The 22,128-nt window shown below is 47.8% G+C and overlaps 1 protein-coding gene across 1 annotated transcript in view; it reads right to left on the reverse strand.

The window, feature by feature from the left end:
- The window catches only part of rbl2 (retinoblastoma-like 2 (p130)), a 43,059-nt gene that overhangs the window by 6,621 nt on the left and 14,310 nt on the right, over nucleotides 1–22,128 (reverse strand). The window contains exons 10-13 of the mRNA XM_071416151.1: nucleotides 19,998–20,211; nucleotides 19,602–19,739; nucleotides 3,788–3,952; nucleotides 3,505–3,601 (exon numbers count right to left, since the gene is read on the reverse strand). Coding sequence (XP_071272252.1) covers nucleotides 3,505–3,601; nucleotides 3,788–3,952; nucleotides 19,602–19,739; nucleotides 19,998–20,211 — 614 coding nt within the window. The remainder of the gene's footprint in view (nucleotides 1–3,504; nucleotides 3,602–3,787; nucleotides 3,953–19,601; nucleotides 19,740–19,997; nucleotides 20,212–22,128) is intronic.

Here is a 22,128-nt window from a genome sequence, read left to right on the forward strand (position 1 = left end):
TCCATGCATCACGCAGATAGAGGTAAACTCCTCTCTGGGAAGAGGAAGGGCGGGGGTGTATGCTTCATGATTAACGACTCATGGTGTAATCCTAACAACATACAGGAACTCAAGTCCATCTGCTCACCAGACCTAGAATTCCTTACAATCAAATGCCAGTAATTTATCTCCCAAGGGAATTATTGTAAATTATCGTCACAGCTGTGTACATTCCCCCTCAAGCAGACACCACGACGGCCCTCAAGGAACTTCACTGGACTCTATATAAACTGGTAATCATATATCCTGAAGCTGCATTTATTGTAGCTGGGGATTTTAACAAAGCAAATTTGAGAACAAGGCTACCTAAATTCCATCAGCATATTGATTGCACTACGCGCGGGTGTAATACACTCGATCATGCATACAAAGCCCTCCCCCGCCCTCCCTTCGGCAAATTCCACCACGACGCCATCTTGCTCCTACTGTCTTACAGGCAGAAACTCAAACAGGATGTACCAGTGACTAGAACCATTCAAAGCTGGTCTGACCAATTGGAATCTACGCTTCAAGATTGTTTTGATCACGCGGACTGGGATATGTTCCGGTCAGCCTCAGATAACAACATTGATCTATACGCTGACTTGGTGAGTGAGTTATTAAAAAAGTGCATTGGAGATGTTGTACCTACTGTGACTATTAAAACCTACACTAACCAGAAACTCTGGATGGATGGCAGCATTCACGCAAAACTGAAAGCGCGAACCACCTCATTTAACCATGGAAAGAGGTCTGGGAATATGACTGAATATAAAATATAAACAGTGTAGTTACAGTGTAGGCAAAATGTCAGTATAGAGACAAAGTGGAGTCGCAATTCAACGGCTCAGACACGAGACATATGTGGCAGGGTCTACAGGAAATCACGGACTACAAAAAGAAAACCAGCCACGCTTCCAGACTAACTAAACACTTTCTTTGCCCGCGTTGAGGATAATACAGTGCCATCGTCGCGGCCCACTAACAAGGACTGCGCCCCCCCCCCCCCCCCTCTCTTTCTCTGTGGCCGACGTGAGTAAAATATTTAAATGTGTTAACCCTCGCAAGGCTGCTGGCCCAGACGGCATCCCTAGCTGCGTCCTCAGAGCACACGTAAACCAGCTGGCTGGTGTGTTTACAGACATATTCAATAGCTCCCTATCCCAGTCTGCTGTCCCCACATGCTTCAAGATGGCCACCATTGTTCCTGTACCCAAGAAGGCCAAGATAATTGAACTAAATGACTGCCGCCCCGTAGCACTCACTTCTGTCATCATGAAGTGCTTTGAGAGACTAGTCAAGGATCATATCACCTCCACCTTACCGGCCACCCTAAACCCACTTCAGTTTGCATTACGCCCCAACAGGTCCAGAGACAATGCCCTATCCCATCTGGACAAGAGGAATACCTTTGTAAGAATGCTGTTCATTGACTACAGCTCAGTACCCTCCAAGCTCATCATCAAGCTGGTGGCCCTGGGACTCAACCCTACCCTGTGCAATTGGGTCCTGGATTTTCTGACGGGCCGACCCAGGTGGTGAAGGTAGGGAACAACATCTCCACTTCGCTGACCCTCAACACTGTGGCCCCACAAGGGTGCGTGCTCAGCCCCCTCCTGTACTCCCTGCTCACCCACGACTGCGTGGCCATGCACGCATCCAACTCAATCATCAAGTTTGCAGACGACACAACAGCAGTGGGCTTGATTACCAACAACGACGAAACAGCCTACAGGGAGGAGGCGAGGGCACTCAGAGTGTGGTGTCAGGAAAACAACCTCTCACTCAACGTCAACAAAATAAAGAAGGGAGCAGCCCCCTATTCATATCGAAGGGACAGGAGTGGAGAAGGTGTAAAGTTTTAAGTTCCTCAGCGTACACATCACGAACAAACTGAAATGGTCCACCCACACAGACAGCGTGGTGAAGAAGACGCAACAGCGCCACTTCAACCTCAGGAGGCTGAAGAAATTTGGCTTGTCACCCAATTGAGAGCATCCTGTCGGGCTGTATCACAGCCTGGTACGGCAACCGCACGGCCTTCAACCGCAAGGCTCTCCAGAGGGTGGTGCGGTCTGCACAACACATCACCGGAGGCAAACTGCTCATCTGCGTGAACGTGCCTTATGCATGCTGCAAGGAGGCATGAGGACTGCAGATGTGGCCTGAGCAATAAATTGCAATGTCCGTACTGTGACACGCCTAAAACAGCGCTACAGGGAGACAGGACGGACAGCTGATCGTCCTTGCAATGGCAGACCACGGGTAACAACACCTGCACAGGATCGGTACATCTGAACATCACACCTGCGGGACAGGTACAGGATGGCAACAACAACTGCCCGAGTTACACCAGGAACGCACAATCCCTCCATCAGTGCTCAGACTGTCCGCAATAGGCTGAGAGAGGCTGGACTGAGGGCTTGTAGGCCTGTTGTAAGGCAGGTCCTCACCAGATATCAGCGGAAACAACGTCGGCTATGGGCACAAACCCACCGTCGCTGGACCAGAAAGGACTGGCAAAAAGTGCTCTTCACTTTTATCGTCAAAGGAATGAGCGTTTATCGTCAAAGGAATGAGCGTTACACCGAGGCCTGTACTCTGGAGCGGGAGGTGGAGGGTCCGTCGTGGTCTGGGGTGGTGTGTCACAGCATCATCGGACTGAGCTTGTTGTCATTGCAGGCAATCTCAACGCTGTGCGTTACAGGGAAGACATCCTCCTCCCTCATGTGGTACCCTTCCTACAGGCTCATCCTGATATGACCTTCCAGCATGACAATACCACCAGCCATACTGCTCGTTCTGTGCGTGATTTCCTGCAAGACAGGAATGTCAGTGTTCTGCCATGGCCAGCGAAGAGCCCGGATCTCAATCCCATTGAGCACGTCTGGGACCTGTTGGATCGGAGGGTGAGAGGGCCATTCCCCCCAGAAATGTCTGGGGACATGCAGGTGCCTTGGTAGAAGAGTGGGGTAACATCTCACAGCAAGAACTGGCAAATCTGGTGCAGTCCATGAGGAGATGCACTGCAGTACTTAATGCAGATATTGACTGTTACTTTTGATTTTGACCCCCCTTTGTTCAGGGACACATTATTCCATTCCATTTCTGTTAGTCACATGTCTGTGGAACTTGTTCAGTTTATGTCTCAGTTGTTGAATCTTGTTATGTTCATACAAATATTTACACATGTTAAGTTTGCTGAAAATAAACGCAGTTGACAGTGAGAGGACGTTACTTTTTTTGCAGAGTTTATGTACATATTCTCATTCACCCCTTTAGATTTGTGTGTATTAGGTAGTTGTTGGGAAATTGTTAGATTACTTGTTAGATATTACTGCACTGTCGGAACTAGAAGCACAAGCATTTTGCTGCACTCACATTAACATTTGCTAACCATGTATATGTGACCAATAGAATTTCACTTGATTTGATTTTGAGCTAAATGACAAACTGACTTTCTGAATAAAAAGCTAACTGACTAACCTTTCCCACCACGGTTGGCGCCCAGGTCAGTGCCATGGTTGTTGGGGGTGAGAGGGGCGGATCCGTCCCCATCTTCCAGATGCTGTGATGGCATCACCTGAACATCAATGAGAACAATTATTATTTTGTACTAATTTCAGTCCAGTCCATCTTTTTCAAGACATTGAATTCAGTATTCCTTTGGGTTCACATGATTCAGCATGTGGGTGAGAAGTGAGACTTGGCATCATTTTCCTGTCTGTTAATGTGATGAGGATTGGGAGGGGTACTGTGGATGTCCTACCTCCTGGCAGGAGGGCGGTTGGTTCTTGGCCCCCCTGACGCTGTCCCACAGCGGGGATCCCCGCCTCCAGGCCAGGCTCTCCAGAACCTGCTCCTCCACCTGGTTCAGATGCTTCACCACCTTCCTGAACAGACCCTGCTCCACCCGCACCAGCACCTCGATCACCTGAGATACATTAAACAGATATGATATGCATGCACACATATATCCATAAACACATGGAAGCACTCAGACAGGGGTTACATACAGTCTAATCAATTACTCGTGAATAGAACAGTCAACATATACAGTATGTGTGATGATTCCAAGATGGCGTAGAAGTCAGACGTCTTTGTCCTGTCGTGTCCCTTGTATATATCTTTTTATATATTTTTCTTCGCATATCTTTTAAAAATATTTTCCTAAACCTCAACTTCTAAATACTCTCCTGCAACCCGCCTCACCCAATGCGGCGTGGATCTGTTTTTTTCTAAAGTATTTCTATTTACTTCGGATCTGGAATCCCTCAACTGAAGCTAGCCAGCTAACTAGCTACCAGCTATCAGTCAGCAAACCACTGCTAGCGGTCATCAGCTAACCTTTAGCTCGGAAAGCTCTCGCCAGTTCATACAATGTGACTCAAAAAAGTGCATAACGGACCTATTTTTCTCTCCATATCCCCGGATTCCTACCGCAAACTCTGAACCTTTTCATCTGGATCTTCGCAACTAGCTAACCGCAATCCCGGGTGACTACTTCTGGCTAGCGTTTCCATCCCGGAGCAAGCACCAATTAGCCTGAAGCTAGCCCGGCTAGGGCTTCTGGGCTACCCACTCCTGGACTACAATATCCGGACCCCTTCTACTGCCGGTATGGGGCACGGAACACCGCCAATCCTCTACGACTGGAATACCGACATAATCTGCCCGAGGATTCCAACAGGCCCCTCAGGCGCGACGTCCGCAGAAGGCCCATTCTGCTAACTGCGGCCTGCTAGCTATCTAGAGCTACTTGGAACCCTACTAATCCACGACTGGTCTATCGACGTCACAGCACGAGGAGGTAAAAACAGACTTACCTCCATCGCGACGTCCCCCAAAGGCCCTTCTGCTAACTTACTATCCCCGGTCTGCTAACTGCTAGCTTGCGAGCCCCGGTCTGCAACTGCTAGCTTGCTAGCCCCGGTTTGCTAATTGCTTGCTTGCTAGCCTCGGTCTGCTAACTGCTAGCTTGTTAGCCCCGGCCTACTAACTGCTAGCTTGTTAGCCCCGGCCTACTAACTGCTAGCTTGTTAGCCCCGGCCTACTAACTGTCTGAATCGCCGTGTCCCCAGCCAGCCCAACCACTCACTGGACCCATATGATCACTTGGCTACGCATACCTCTCTCTAATATCAATATTCCTTGTCCATTACTGTCCTCGTTAGTGATTACTGTCTTATTTCACTGTAGAGCCTCTAGCCCTGCTCAATATGCCTTAACCAACCATGTTGTTCCACCTCCTACATATGAGATGACATCACCTGGTTTAAACGTCTCTAGAGACTATATCTCTCTCATAATTACTCAATGTCTAGGTTAACCTCCAATGTACTCACATCCTACCTTACCTTTGTCTGTACACTATGCCTTGAATCTATGCTATCGTGCCCAGAAACCTGCTCCTTTTACTCTTTGTTCCGAACGTGCTAGACGGCCAGTTCGTATAGCCTTTAGCCGTACCCTTATCCTACTTCTCCTCTGTTCCTCTGGTGATGTAGAGGTTAATCCAGGTCCTGCAGTGCCTAGCTCCACTCCTACTCCCCAGGTGCTCTCATTTGTTGACTTATGTAACCGTAAAAGCCTTGGTTTCATGCATGTTAACATTAGAAGCCTACTCCCTAAGTTTGTTTTACTCACTGCTTTAGCACACTCTGCCAACCCGGATGTCTTAGCCGTGTCTGAATCCTGGCTCTGGTAAACCACCAAAACCCCTGAAATCTACATCCCTAACTATAACATTTTCCGCCAAGATAGAACTGCCAAAGGGGGCGGTGTTGCAATCTACTGCAAAGATAGCCTGCAGAGTTTTGTCTTACTATGCAGGTCTGTACCCAAACAATTCGAGCTTCTAAAAATTCACCTTTCTAGAAACAAGTCTCTCCCCGTTGCCGTCTGCTATAGACCACCCTCTGATCCCAGCTGTGCCCTCGACACCATATGCGAATTGATTGCCCATCTATCTTCTGAGCTCGTGCTACTGGGTGACCTAAACTGGGACATGCTTAACACCCCGGCCATCCTACAATCTAAGCTTGATGTCCTCAATCTCACACAAATTATCAATGAACCTACCAGGTACAACCCCAAATCCGTAAACACGGGCACCCTCATAGACATCATCCTAACTAACCCGCCCTCCAAATACACCTCTGCTGTTTTCAATCAAGATTTCAGTGATCACGGCTTCATTGCATGCATCCTAACTTCCGGCGCCGACCGAGATGGCCGCCTCGCTTCGCGTTCCTTGGAAAATATGCAGTATTTTGTTTTTTTATGTGTTATTTCTTACATCGGTACCCCAGGTAATCTTAGGTTTCATTACATACAGTCGGGAGGAACTACTGAATATACGATTAATGTCAACTCACCATCGTTATAACCAGGAATATGACTTTCCCGAAACGGATTCCAGTGTTTTGCCTTCCACCCAATACAATGGATCTGATCCCAGCCGGGGACCCTATACGACGCCGTAAAAGGGGCAAACGTAGCGGTCTCCTGGTCAGGCTTCGGAGACGGGCACATCGCGCTCCACTCCCTAGCATACTACTCGCCAATGTCCAGTCTCTTGACAATAAGGTTGATGAAATCCGAGCACGGGTAACATTCCAGAGAGACATCAGGGATTGCAACGTGCTCTGCTTCACGGAAACATGGCTAACTCAAGAGACGCTAACGGAGTCGGTGCAGCCAGCTGGTTTCTTCACGCATCGCGCCGACAGAAACATACATCTTTCTGGTAAGAAGAGGGGCGGGGGGGTATGCCTTATGATTAACGAGACGTGGTGTGATCATCATAACAACACACAGGAACTCAAGTCATTCTGTTCACCTGATCTAGAACTCCTCACAATCAAATGTCGACCGCATTATCTACCAAGGGAATTCTCTTCAATCATAATCACAGCCGTATATATTCCCCCCCAAGCAGACACATCGATGGCCCTGAACGAACTTTATCTGACTCTTTGTAAACTGGAAACCACACACCCTGAGGCTGCATTCATCGTAGCTGGGGATTTTAACAAGGCTAATCTAAAAACAAAACTCCCTAAATTCTATCAGCATATCGATTGTGCTACCAGGGCTGGTAAAACCCTGGATCATTGCTATACTAACTTCCGCGACGCATATAAGGCCCTCCCCCGCCCTCCTTTCGGAAAAGCTGACCACGACTCAATTTTGTTGATTCCAGCCTACAAACAGAAACTAAAACAACAAGCTCCCGCGCTCAGGTCTGTTCAACGGTGGTCCGACCAAACTGATTCCACGCTTCAAGACTGCTTCGATCACGCGGATTGGAATATGTTCCGCATTGCGTCCAACAACAACATGGACGAATATGCTGATTCGGTGAGCGAGTTCATTAGGAAGTGCATTGACGATGTCGTACCCACAGCAACGATTAAAACATTCCCAAACCAGAAACCGTGGATTGACGGCAGCATTCGCGTGAAACTGAAAGCGCGAACCACTGCTTTTAACCAGGGCAAGGTGACCGGAAACATGACCGAATACAAACAGTGTAGCTATTCTCTCCGCAAGGCAATCAAACAGGCTAAGTCCCAGTACAGAGACAAAATAGAGTCGCAATTCAACAGCTCAGACACAAGAGGTATGTGGCAGGGTCTACAGTCTATCACGGATTACAAAAAGAAAACCAGCCCCGTCGCGGACCAGGATGTCTTGCTCCCAGACAGGCTAAATAACTTTTTTGCCCGCTTTGAGGACAATACAGTGCCACTGACACGGCCCGCTACCAAAACCTGCGGGCTCTCCTTCACTGCAGCCGAGGTGAGTAAAACATTTAAACGTGTTAACCCTCGCAAGGCTGCAGGCCCAGACGGCATTCCCAGCCGCGTCCTCAGAGCATGCGCAGACCAGCTGGCTGGTGTGTTTACGGACATATTCAATCAATCCTTATCCCAGTCTGCTGTTCCCACATGCTTCAAGAGGGCCACCATTGTTCCTGTTCCCAAGAAAGCTAAGGTAACTGAGCTAAACGACTACCGCCCCGTAGCACTCACTTCCGTCATCATGAAGTGCTTTGAGAGACTAGTCAAGGACCATATCACCTCCACCCTACCGGACACCCTAGACCCACTCCAATTTGCTTACCGACCCAATAGGTCCACAGACGACGCAATCGCAACCACACTGCACACTGCCCTAACCCATCTGGACAAGAGGAATACCTATGTGAGAATGCTGTTCATCGATTACAGCTCAGCATTTAACACCATAGTACCCTCCAAACTCGTCATCAAGCTCGAGACCCTGGGTCTCGACCCCGCCCTGTGCAACTGGGTCCTGGACTTCCTGACGGGCCGCCCCCAGGTGGTGAGGGTAGGTAACAACATCTCCACCCCGCTGATCCTCAACACTGGGGCCCCACAAGGGTGCGTTCTGAGCCCTCTCCTGTACTCCCTGTTCACCCACGACTGCGTGGCCATGCACGCCTCCAACTCAATCATCAAGTTTGCGGATGACACTACAGTGGTAGGCTTGATTACCAACAACGACGAGACGGCCTACAGGGAGGAGGTGAGGGCCCTCGGAGTGTGGTGTCAGGAAAATAACCTCACACTCAACGTCAACAAAACAAAGGAGATGATTGTGGACTTCAGGAAACAGCAGAGGGAGCACCCCCCTATCCACATCGACGGGTCAGTAGTGGAGAAGGTGGAAAGTTTTAAGTTCCTCGGTGTACACATCACGGACAAACTGAATTGGTCCACCCACACAGACAGCGTTGTGAAGAAGGCGCAGCAGCGCCTCTTCAACCTCAGGAGGCTGAAGAAATTCGGCTTGTCACCAAAAGCACTCACAAACTTCTACAGATGCACAATCGAGAGCATCCTGTCGGGCTGTATCACCGCCTGGTACGGCAACTGCTCCGCCCACAACCGTAAGGCTCTCCAGAGGGTAGTGAGGTCTGCAGAACGCATCACCGGGGGCAAACTACCTGCCCTCCAGGACACCTACACCACCCGATGTCACAGGAAGGCCATAAAGATCATCAAGGACAACAACCACCCAAGCCACTGCCTGTTCACCCCGCTATCATCCAGAAGGCGAGGTCAGTACAGGTGCATCAAAGCAGGGACCGAGAGACTGAAAAACAGCTTCTATCTCAAGGCCATCAGACTGTTAAACAGCCACCACTAACATTTAGCGGCCGCTGCCAACATACTGACTCAACTCCAGCCACTTTAAAAATGGGAATTGATGGAAATTATGTAAAAATGTACCACTAGCCACTTTAAACAATGCCACTTAATATAATGTTTACATACCCTACATTACCCATCTCATATGTATATGTATATACTGTACTCTATATCATCTACTGCATCTTGCCATCTTTATGTAATACATGTACCACTAGCCACTTTAAACTATGCCACTTTATGTTTACATACCCTACAGTACTCATCTCATATGTATATACCGTACTCTATACCATCTACTGCATCTTGCCTATGCCGTTCTGTACCATCACTCATTCATATATCTTTATGTACATATTCTTTATCCCTTTACACTTGTGTGTATAAGGTAGTAGTTGTGGAATTGTTAGGTTAGATTACTTGTCGTTATTACTGCATTGTTGGAACTAGAAGCACAAGCATTTCGCTACACTCGCATTAACATCTGCTAACCATGTGTATGTGACTAATAAAATTTGATTTGATTTGATTTAATGGGTCTGCGATCAAACGACCACCCCTCATCACTGTCAAACGCTCCCTAAAACACTTCTGCGAGCAGGCCTTTCTAATCGACCTGGCCGGGGTATCCTGGAATGACATTGACCTCATCCCGTCAGTAGAGGATGCCTGGTTATTCTTTAAAAGTGCCTTCCTCACCATCTTAAATAAGCATGCTCAATTAAAAAAATATAGAACTAGGAATAGATATAGTCCTTGGTTCACTCCAGACCTGTCTGCCCTTGACCAGCACAAAAACATCCTGTGGCGTTCTGCATTAGCATCGAATAGCCCCCGTGATATGCAACTTTTCTGGGAAGTTAGGAACAAATATACACAGGCAGTTAGGAAAGCTAAGGCTAGCTTTTTCAAACAGAAACTTGCATCCTGTAGTACAAACTCAAAAAAGTTCTGGGACACTGTAAAGTCCATGGAGAATAAGAGCACCTCCTCCCAGCTGCCCACTGCTCTGAGGCTAGGAAACACTGTTACCACCGATAAATCCACTATAATTGAGAATTTCAATAAGCATTTCTCTACGGCTGGCCATGCTTTCCACCTGGCTACCCCTACCCTGGTCAACTGCCCGGCACCCTCCACAGCAACCCGCCAAAGACCCCACCATTTCTCCTTCACCCAAATCCAGATAGCTGATGTTCTGAAAGAGCGGCAAAATCTGGACCCCTACAAATCAGCCGGGCTAGACAATCGGGACCCTCTCTTTCTAAAATTATCTGCCGAAATTGTTGCAACCCCTATTACTAGTCTGTTCAACCTCTCTTTAGTATCATCTGAGATTCCCAAAGATTGGAATGCTGCTGCGGTCATCCCCCTCTTCAAAGGGGGTGACACTCTAGACCCAAACTGCTACAGACCTATATCTATACTACCCTGTCTTTCTAAGGTCTTCGAAAGCCAAGTTAACAGATTACCGACCATTTTGAATCCCACCGTACCTTCTCCGCTATGCAATCTGATTTGAGTCTGATTAGACTGTAAACTCTCCTTCCAGACTCACATTAAGCATCTCCAATCCAAAATTAAATCTAGAATCGCAACAAAGCATCCTTCACACATGCTGCCAAACATCAGTAAAACTGACCATCCTACCGATCCTCGACTTCGGCGATGTCATCTATAAAATAGCCTCCAACACTCTACTCAACAAATTGGATGCAGTCTATCACAGTGCCATCCGTTTTGTCACCAAAGCCCCATACACTACACACCACTGCAACCTGTACGCTCTCGTTGGTTGGCCTTCATACTCGTCGCCAAACCCACTGGCTACAGGTTATCTACAAGTCTCTGCTAGGTAAAGCCCCGCCTTATCTCAGCTCACTGGTCACCATAGCAGCACCCACTCGTAGCACGCGCTCCAGCAGGTATATCTCACTGGTCACCCCCAAAGCCAATTCCTCCTTTGGTCGCCTTTCCTTCCAGTTCTCTGCTGCCAATGACTGGAACAAACTGCAAAAATCACTGAAGCTGGAGACTCATATCTCCCTCACTAGCTTTAAGCACAAGCTGTCAGAGCAGCTCACAGATCACTGCACCTGTACATAGCCCATCTGCAAACAGCCCATCTATCTACCTCATCCCCATACTGTATTTATTTATCTTGCTCCTTTGCACCCCAGTATCTCTACTTGCACATGCATCTTTTGCACATCTACCATTCCAGTGTTTAATTGCTATTGTCACGCCCTGACTTTAGTTATATTTGCTTTCTTTATTTTTTGGTTAGGTCAGGGTGTGACAAGGGTGGTTTGTTTAGTTTTTGTATTGTTGGTTATCTATGGGGATTTTGTATTGTCTAGGGGTATGTAGGTGTATGGTGGCCTGAATGGGTTCCCAATCAGAGACAGCTGTTAAAAAAAAAAATGAAGGGGTGGATCAGCTTAATATTGCTTCCAATGTAATTGTCTGCATCATTTCCAAACCCCCATATTTTTTGGGTAAATATATATATCCATACACGCATGCATACATATACACATATATACATACACATACCTATATAGACATACATACTTTTTAAAAGAATATACCGGTCACGTTCCTGACCTTATTTCCTTTGTTCTGTATTGTTTAGTTGGTCAGGACGTGAGCTGGGTGGGCATTCTATGTTATGTGTTTCTATGTTGGGTTCATTCAACTAGCCTGATATGGTTCTCAATCAGGGGCAGGTGTTTTACGTTTCCTCTGATTGAGAACCATATTAAGGTAGGCTGTTCTCACTGTTTGTTTGTGGGTGATTGTTGCTGTGTCTGTGTTTGTTTCACCACACGGTACTGTTTCGTTTCGTTCGTTCGTTCGTTCGTTCGTTCGTTTGTTCCTACCTGTTCGTGCGTTCATGTTTTATGTGTTCTCAAGTTCAGGTCTGTTAACGTCGTTTATTATTTTGTAGTTTGTTCAAGTGTTTTTTTCGTCTTCGTTATTATTATTAAAATTATTATGTATTCAACCCATGCTGCGTTTTGGTCCGATCCTTGCTCCTCTTCAGACAAGGAGGAAGACGAGCGTTACAGAATCACCCACCACAAAAGGACCAAGCAGCGTGGTAACAGGCAGCGGCAGCAGGAGCAGTGCAAGGAAGAATGGACATGGGAGCAGAGTCTGGACTACACTACGTGGGAGGAGATCGACAGGTGGGCGATCGACCCAGGGAGAATGCCGGAGCCCGCCTGGGATTCTCTGGAGCAGTGTGAGGAGGGATACCGGCGAATGGAGGCAGCACGACGACGCGGTAGGAAGCCCGAGAGTCAAGCCCAAAAATGTATTGGGGGGGGGGCGGCTACAAGGGAGTGTGGCGAAGTCAGGTAGGAAACCTGCGCCAACTCCTCGAGCTTACCGTGGAGAGCGAAAGTACGGGCAGACACCGTGTTATGCGGTAAAGCGCACGGTGTCTCCTGTACGTTTGCTTAGCCCGGTGCGGTACATTCCAGCTCCTCGTATCGGCCGGGCTAGATTGAGCATTGAGCCAGGTGCCATGAAGCCGCCTCAACGCGTCTGGTCTCCAGTGCGTCTCCTCGGGCTGGCATACATGGCACCAGCCTTACGCATGGTGTCCCCGGTTCGCCAACACAGCCCAGTGCGGGTTATTCCACCTCCCCGCACTGGTCGGGCTACGGGGAGCATTCAACCAGGTAAGGTTGGGCAGGCTAGGTGCTCAAGGGAGCCAGTACGCCTGCACGGTCCGGTATATCCGGCGCCACCTCCCCGCCCCATCCCAGTACCACCAGTGCCAACACCACGCACCAGGCTTCCAGTGTGTCTCCAGAGCCCTGTTCCTCCTCCACGCACTCGCCCTGTGGTGCGTGTCTCCAGCCCGGTACCACCAGTTCCGGCACCACGCACCAAGCCTCCTGTGCGTCTCCAGAGCCCTGTGCGCCCTGTTGCTGCTCCCCGCGCTAGCCTTAAGGTGCGTGTCCTTAGCCCGGTACCACCAGTTCCGGCACCACGCACTAGGCCTACTGTGCGCCTCAGCCGGCCAGAGTCTGCCGTCTGCCCAGCGCCGTCTGCACTGCCCGTCTGCCCAGCGCCGTCTGCACTGCCCGTCTGCCCAGTGCCGTCTGCCCAGCGCCGTCTGAACTGCCCGTCTGTCCTGAGCCTTCAGAGCCGTCCATCAGTCAGGAGCCGCTAGAGCCGTCCGTCAGTCAGGAGCCGCCAGAGCCGCCCGCCAGACAGGAGCCGCCAGAGCCGCCCGCCAGACAGGAGCCGCCAGAGCCGCCCGCCAGACAGGAGCCGCCAGAGCCGCCCACCAGACAGGAGCCGCCAGAGCCGCCCGCCAGACAGGAGCCGCCCGCCAGACAGGAGCTGCCAGAGCCGTCAGCCAGCCATGACCTGCCAGAGCCGTCAGCCAGCCATGACCTGCCAGAGCCGTCAGCCCGCCATGACCTGCCCCTCAGTCCGGTGCTGCCCCTCAGTCCGGTGCTGCCCCTTAAGCCAGTGGGGTTAATATGGAGGGTCGCCATTAGGAGGAGGCCACGGAAGCGGGGATTAACTATGGTGGGGTGGGGGCCACGTCCAGAGCCAGAGCCGCCACCTTGGACAGATGCCCACCCAGACCCTCCCCTATAGGTTCAGGTTTTGCGGCCGGAGTCCGCACCTTGGGGGGGGGGGGGGGGGGGGGGGTACTGTCACGTTCCTGACCTTATTTCCTTTGTTCTGTATTGTTTAGTTGGTCAGGACGTGAGCTGGGTGGGCATTCTATGTTATGTGTTTCTATGTTGGGTTCATTCAACTAGCCTGATATGGTTCTCAATCAGGGGCAGGTGTTTTACGTTTCCTCTGATTGAGAACCATATTAAGGTAGGCTGTTCTCACTGTTTGTTTGTGGGTGATTGTTGCTGTGTCTGTGTTTGTTTCACCACACGGTACTGTTTCGGTTCGTTCCTACCTGTTCGTGCGTTCATGTTTTATGTGTTCTCAAGTTCAGGTCTGTTAACGTCGTTTATTATTTTGTAGTTTGTTCAAGTGTTTTTTTTCGCCTTCGTTATTATTATTAAAATTATTATGTATTCAACCCACGCTGCGTTTTGGTCCGATCCTTGCTCCTCTTCAGACGAGGAGGAAGACGAGCATTACAATACCTTTATTATTATTCCCCGCAAACTCTACCACCGATCCCCCAATTGGAGTAAACTAATAAACACTTCTGCTTTTACCTTCAATTTATACATATTATACACATTTTACAGACACAGTCTACTTTACAATAGTTCTCTCTTGTTTGTTCTTAGTCCTTCCTCTATTTCTGATGTCCATCCAGTTTGATTTCTATTTGTAACTATGCTATTTCACAAAAGTTCCGAACCTATATACATTTTACAGATCCCGTATGCTTTACATTGTTTATCTTGTTATTAGTCCCACCCTTCAGCTCCATTCAATCCCTCCCATCTATCTCTCAACACCACCCATTTCGGATCTCTATTTGCCATATATTTTTCAACCGTGCTGTGATGCTTCACAAAAGAATTGAACCTTCCTATTCTCATAGCATCTACAGATTGTAAATTAAAAATAAACATTTTTGCTAAAATAATTATTATATTATTGATTGATTGACTATGGCTTTTCAAATCACCCAGTATTGCTATCTGTAGCATTAGTTCTAGGTAAATGTTGCAATTCTTCAGCCATTCCTGGACCTGTGACCAAAAACGAGCTACATATGGACAATACCAAAATAAATGATCTAATGACTCTGCCTCACAGCAGAATCTGCAGAGCTGGGAAGATTGTATCCCCCATATATATAACATTCTATTAGTTGCAAGAATTTTGTATAGTAATTTAAAGTGAAAAATTCGAAGTTTTGAATCCGGCGTTGTTTTACGTATGAATTCATAAACAATGTGCCATGGAATGGGTACATCAAATCTCTTCCCAACTATTTTGCAATTTATATGGCACAGCTGTCAGTTTTTTGGTCCTTAAATGAAATTGGTATATGTTTTTATTTATCACACTTTTCTTTAACCATGTTCTTTAATACAGGGCCGACATACACAAGTTCCTTATTTTTTGGCAAAACCATAAGCAAATAGGTAACCTGTGATATAACTAAAGAGTTAATCAGGGTGATTTTTCCACAAATAGACAGGTATTTTCCTTTCCATGGTAGCAAGATCTTATCTATTTTTGCTAACTTTCTATAAAAATGTATTGGAGTGAGATCATTTCTTTCTTTTGGGATTTGTATACTGAGTATGACCACATCTCCGTCAGACCATTTAATTGGTAAACTACATGGTAATGTAAAATGTGAATTTTTTTGTGATCCAATACGTAATATGGTACATTTATCATAATTTGGTTTTAATCCAGAGAGGATAGCAAAAGTATCTAGATCCTCTAAGAGGCCATGGAGAGACTCTAATTGTGGTTTTAAAAGAAAACATGAATCATCAGCGTACAATGACACCTTAGTTTTTAAACCACGGATATCTAATCCCTTAATATTATTGTTTGATCTAATCTTAACAGCTAACATTTCAATGGCAATAATAAATAGATATGCCGATAGTGGACAACCTTGTTTTACTCCTCTAGATAGTTTAAAACTTTCTGAGATGTAGCCATTATTTACTATTTTACACCTAGGGTTACTATACATAACTTTAACCCATTTTATAAGAGATTCCCCAAAATTGAAATATTCTAGGCATTTATATATAAACTCCAGTTGTACTTTATCAAAAGCCTTTTCAAAATCAGCTATGAAAACCAGGCCTGGTGTCCCCGATATTTCATAGTGTTCTATTGTTTCCAGTACTTGTCTTATATTATCTCCAATGTATCGTCCATGTAAAAAACCTGTCTGATTAGGATGAATAATATCTGACAATACTTTTTTAATTCTATGCGCCAAGCATTTTGCTAGGATTTTTGCATCACAACACTGAAGTGTAAGAGGTCTCCAATTTTTTAAATGGACTGGATTTTTATATATACCACTTGGGTCCTGTTTCAGTAATAATGATATCAGACCTTCTTGTTGCGTGTCTGATAATCTACCATTTATATAGGAGTGGTTAAAACAAGCTAATAATGGTGCTTTGAGTATATCAAAAACAGTTTTGTACACTTCCACTGGTATGCCATCCAGCCCTGGAGTTTTCCCATCCTTAAAGGCCCCAATTGCATCAAGCAATTCCTCCTCTGTAATTTGGCCTTCACATGAGTCTTTCTGTACAGACGTTAATTTTACATTGTTATTAGGAAAAAAATCCATACAATAAGTTTCAGTTAGTGGAGATGGAGGAGCCTGAAACGAAAACATATTCTTAAAGTACTTTACTTCCTCTTTCAAAATATAATTTGGTGAATCATGCGTGACTCCATCATTTGTAACAAGTTTTAATAAATGAGAACCTTGACAACCTTATTTTCCTCATCTATGAGAACTTTGTAATTTTTTAAATAACCATGGAGTAGTCTTTGTGTCTCTGAACAACTGGTTATCAATATATAGTTTATCAACGACGAGAGCTACTCGTTTCGCTTTTAATCTATTTTCTTTGAAAATTGGATACAGAACTTTGCGCCGTTCTGCAATTTCCTTCGGAAACTGATCATTCATACCAATTTTGGTCCCAGCAAGTCTTTTACCCAGGCTTTTAACCATTATTTTATCTTTAAATGAAGCAAATTTGGCAACGATTGGGCGTTCATACCTTTGGCCTCTCTGTCCGAATCGGTGTACACGTTCAAGTTGGATTTTGTCGATAACTTCTTGTGGGATCTGAAGCGCTGTAAGGAGGAACTCTCTAACTATAGATTCAGGAACTTCCCCTTCTTTCTCCTGGATACCTGTAAGTACCAGATTCTCTCTCATTGATCTAGTCTTTATGTCAAGTAAAGTTCATTCATTTCGGTTTCAATCTTATTGACTGTCCCTTTTAGCTTGTGTGTTTCCTTCTCCAATGTCACAGCTTTTTCATCACTCATCTCGAGGCTTGCCTTCAACTCTTTTATATCCTTACTAACTAATTCAAGTATACCCAGTTTGTCATTTATTGATTTTAACAGATCGGTTTCGACCTTTACCATTCCCGGTGGTGAAAATATTAAATCGTCTGTGTCTGTAGAAGAGTCACGTTTGCGTTTTGAAATCGGTTCCCCTGTCTTACTCTCCGTCATGTGTGGGTGTTGCTTGTTTTCGTAATATTTGTCGATAAATGTCTCTAGTCTTAAGATTTGTTTTGTGTTATTATCCAGATTGAAGGTTATCACCCACCAGATTATGTAGTGCTAATATTTTAGTCTAACTTGCCGATATTGAATATTACGTTTTATCTTGAGGTGCTCTACATAACTTCGCTCAGTCCGCCATTACCTTTACGTCCGCCACCATTGGTTATCTATGGGGATTTTGTATTGTCTAGGGGTATGTAGGTTTATGGTGGCCTGAATGGGTATCCAATCAGAGACAGCTGTTTATCGTTGTCTCTGATTGGGGAGCCTATTTAGGTTGCCATTTTCCATGTTGGTTTTGTGGGTAGTTGTCCATGTTTAGTTGCCTGGATGCACTACGTTGGCTTCACGTGTCGTTTGGATATTTATTGTTTTGTTGGCGACATCGTTAAATAAAGAAGTATGTACGCTCAAAACGCTGTGCCTTGGTCCACTCCTTTAAACGGCCGTGACAGAACTACCCACCACCAAAGAACCAAGCAGCGTGGTATCAAGGAGCAGAGGGTTCAGGACTCCTGGACTTGGGAGGAGTAATTGGACGGACAGGGACCCTGGAGACAGGCTGGGGAATATCGCCGCCCGAAGGAGGAGCTAGAGGCAGCGAAAGCTGAGAGGCGGCGATATGAGGCAAGGCAGCACAGCATGCACGAGAGGCAGCCCCAAACAATTTTTTGGGGGAGGCACACGGGGAGATTGGCGGAGTCAGGCGATAGACCTGAGCCAACTCCCCGTGCTTACCGGAAGCAGCGTGGTACTGGTCAGGCACCGTGTTATGCGGTGAAGTGCACGGTGTCGCCAGTGCGCGCTCATAGCCCGGAGCGCTATAGGCCAGCCCCCCGCAATTGCCATGCGAGAGTGGGCATCCAGCCAGGGCGGATTGTGCCAGCTCAGCGTGTTTGGTCTCCGGTGCGCTGTTTCGGCCCAGGGTATCCTGCGCCAGCTCTGCGTACTGTGTCTCCGGGGCGCTGGGAGGGTTCAGTTCGTCCTATGCTTGCGCTTCGCCCGTGTCGGGCGAAAGTGGGCATTGAGCCTAATGGAGAGGTGCGAGCGTTGAGCACCAGATCTCCAGTGCTCCCCCACAGCCCGGTTCGACCTGTGCCTGCACTCTGGAGGAGCCGGGCTAAAGTGGGCATTCAGCCTGGAGGAGTGGTGCCAAGGCTGCGCACCAGAGCTCCCCCACAGCCCGGTTCATCCGGTGCCTCCTCTGCGCACCAGGCCTCCTGTAGGTCTCCCCAGCCTGGTGGGCCCTGTGGAAGCCCCACGCACTAGCATGTCTCTGCGTCTCCTCCCTCCAGAGTCTTCCTCCAGTCCGGACCCTCCAGCAACGCCCTCCTGTCCGGAGCTGCCAGAGTCTCCCTCCTGTCCGGAGCTGCCGGAGTCTCCCTCCTGTCCGGAGCTGCCGGAGTCTCCCTCCTGTCCGGAGCTGCCAGAGTCTCCCTCCTGTCCAGAGCTGCCAGAGTCTCCCTCCTGTCCGGAGCTGCCAGAGTCGCCCTCCTGTCCGGAGCTGCCAGAGTCTCCCTCCTGTCCGGAGCTGCCAGAGTCGCCCTCCTGTCCGGAGCTGCCAGAGTCGCCCTCCTGTCTGGGGCCCGAGGCAAGGTTGCCACCGCGGAGAAATGCCCACCTTGACCCTCCCGTTTAGGTTTGCGGCCGGGAGTCCACACCTTTGTGGTGGGGTACTGTCACGCCCTGACTTTAGTTATATTTGCTTTCTTTCTTTTTTGGTTAGGTCAGGGTGTGACAAGGGTGGTTTGTTTAGTTTTTGCATTGTCTAGGGGGTTTTTGTCTTGTCTAGGGGTATGTATGCTCAAAACGCTGCGCCTTGGTCCACTCCTTTAAACGGCCGTGACAGCTATATTGGAATTACTTCGCCACCATGGCCTATTTATTGCCTTAACTCCCTTATCTTACCTCATTTGCACTCACTTTATATAGACTTTTTGTTTTCTTTTTTCTACTGTATTATTGACTGTATGTTTTGTTTATTCCATGTGTAACTCTGTGCTGTTGTATGTGTCGAATTGCTATGCTTTATCTTGGCCAGGTCGCAGTTGCAAATGAGAACTTGTTCTCAACTAGCCTACCTGGTTAAATAAAGGTGAAATAAAATAAAATAAATAAAAAGTACAAATACATAATACAGAAATAATTACAAGTATGTACCTTATAAAAGTGGTATGCAGGGAGCTGGAAAATGTGTATGATTCGTGGGAAGTCCCCTGGGGGTCGGTAGGAGAAGATGACAATCTCCAGACAGCAGGCCAGCAGAGAGCGCTGGAACACATCCTGCTCCAGAATACCCTAAGGACAGACACCAGAACACAGGGCTGATTGTTCATATTTTACAAGCAAGACTGGCAGGGACAACAGTGTCAAAGGTGTCATAACATGCAATATCTCAACATATGGATAAATTCTAACACATCTGTGAACCAAAAATACAAGAGCGTAACTTGGAGCTTTCTATAAATCATGCTTTGACGTCAATGGGAAACTTCTGTGAAATTTCTAGTTAGTTACAGCAAACTGAGCTAAGGTAGCAGGGCAGGTGAGACTCACAGAGAGATCCAAGTTGCCCAGTCTCTTCTTCTCCTGGTCAATGACGGCCTCCAGGGTTTTATAGTAGAGCGCCTCCGCCAGGCAGAAGTACACCGTGATGTCTTTCCCCAGTCCTGTGTTCTCTTCCCCGTTGCCCTCATAGTGCTGGCAGAAGAGCTGACACATGTCCTTCAGCCTAGTGGAGATGACCTCACTGGGGTCTCTGGCACACGCCCTGACACAAGACAACACAGAAGAACGTACTCTTACTACACCACTGCTGTTATAACACCACTGCTGTTACAACGCCACTGCTGTTACTACACCACTGCTGTTACTACACCACTGCTGTTACTATACCCATGCTGTTACAACACCCCTGCTGTTACAACACCCCTGCTGTTACAACACCCCTGCTGTTATATCGTAGTTCCTGAAAAAACAACACTACTTGACTGCCTGTCTGCCTCCTGCACAGCTAAGCCAGTGTTTGCAATGATGATGAAAAGAGAACATTCAATCGCTGTTTAGACTGCATGTCTGTGTCTTGCTGCGTTCCACCTCTGGGCAGCCGAACATTCTAAGCAGCCGAGCGTGTATCCGGACTGGTAAACATGGGCGAGTTCGTTTTGCATCGCTCGGTGCCATAGCTATGCCACAGGCCATAAATGCAGATATACAGTTGAAGTCGGAAGTTTACATACACCTTAGCCAAATACATTTTTACTCAGTTTTTCACAATTCCTGACATTTAATCCTACTAAAAATTCCCTGTCTTAGGTCAGTTAGGATCACCACTTTATTTTAAGAATGTGAAATGTCAGAATAATAATAGAGAGAATGATTTATTTCAGCTTTTATTTCTTTCATCACATTCCCAGTGGGTCAGAAGTTTACATACACTCAATTAGTATTTGGTAGCATTGCCTTTAAATTGTTTAATTTGGGTCAAATGTTTTGGGTAGCCTTCCACAAGCTTCCCACAATAAGTTGTGGGTGAATTTTGGCCCATTCCTCCTGACAGAGCTGGTGTAACTGAGTCAGGTTTGTAGGCATCCTTGCTCCCACACACTTTTTCTGTTCTGCCCACAAATGTTCTATGGGATTGAGGTCAGGGCTATGTGATGGCCAATCCAATACCTTGACTTTGTTGTCCTTAAGCTATTTTGCCACAAGTTTGGAAGTATGCTTGGGGTCATTGTTCATTTGGAAGACCCATTTGTGTCACGCCCTGACCATAGTTTGCTTTGTATGTTTTATGTTTTGGTCCGCTGCGTTTTGGTCCGCTTCTTACGACGATTGTGACAGAATAACCCACCAAAATAGGACCAAGCAGCGTGGTAACGGGCAGGAGCAGGAGAGGCAGCGATGTCAGGATTTCTGGACATGGGAGCAGAATCTGGACTATACAACTTGGGAAGAGATAGACAGGTGGGCGGTCGACCCAGTGAGAGTGCCGGAGCCCACCTGGGATTCGCTGGAGCAGTGCGAGGAGGGTTACAGGAGAATGGAGTTGGCGAAACGAGCACGGCGGCGCGGTAGGAAGCCCGAGAGGCAGCCCCAAATATGTCTTGGGGGGGGCACACGGGGAGTGTGGCGAAGCCAGGTAAGAGACCTGCGCCAACTCCCCATGCTTACTATGGAGAGAGAGAGCGTCGTACTGGTCAGGCCCCGTGTTATGTGGTAGAACGCACGGTGTCTCCAGTACGCGTGCTTAGCCCGGTGCGCTACATCCCAGCTCCCCGCATCTGCCGAGCTAGGGTGAGGATCCAGCCAGGGAAGATGGTGCCAGCCCTGCTCTCCAGACAGCCAGTGGGTCTCCTCGGGCCAGGATATCCTGCGCCGGCGTCGCGCACTGTGTCTCCCGTATGTCTGCACAGCCCAGTGCGTCCTGTGCCTGCGCCCCGCACGTGCCGAGCTAGAGTTACCATCCAGCCAGGACGGGTTGTGCAGGCCATTAGCTCGAGACCTCCAGTGCGTCTTCACGGTCCGGTCTATCCAGTACCACCAGTGCCAACACCACGCACCAGGCTTCCTGTGCGTCTCCAGAGCCCTGTAAGCCCTGTTCCTCCTCCCCGCACTCGCCCAGTGGTGCGTGTCCCCAGTCCGGTACCACCAGTTCCGGCACCACGCACCAGGCTTACTGTGCGTA

The sequence above is a fragment of the Salvelinus alpinus genome, chromosome 9 (genome assembly GCF_045679555.1).
Source record: "Salvelinus alpinus chromosome 9, SLU_Salpinus.1, whole genome shotgun sequence".
Classification (NCBI taxonomy): Eukaryota; Metazoa; Chordata; class Actinopteri; order Salmoniformes; family Salmonidae; genus Salvelinus; species Salvelinus alpinus.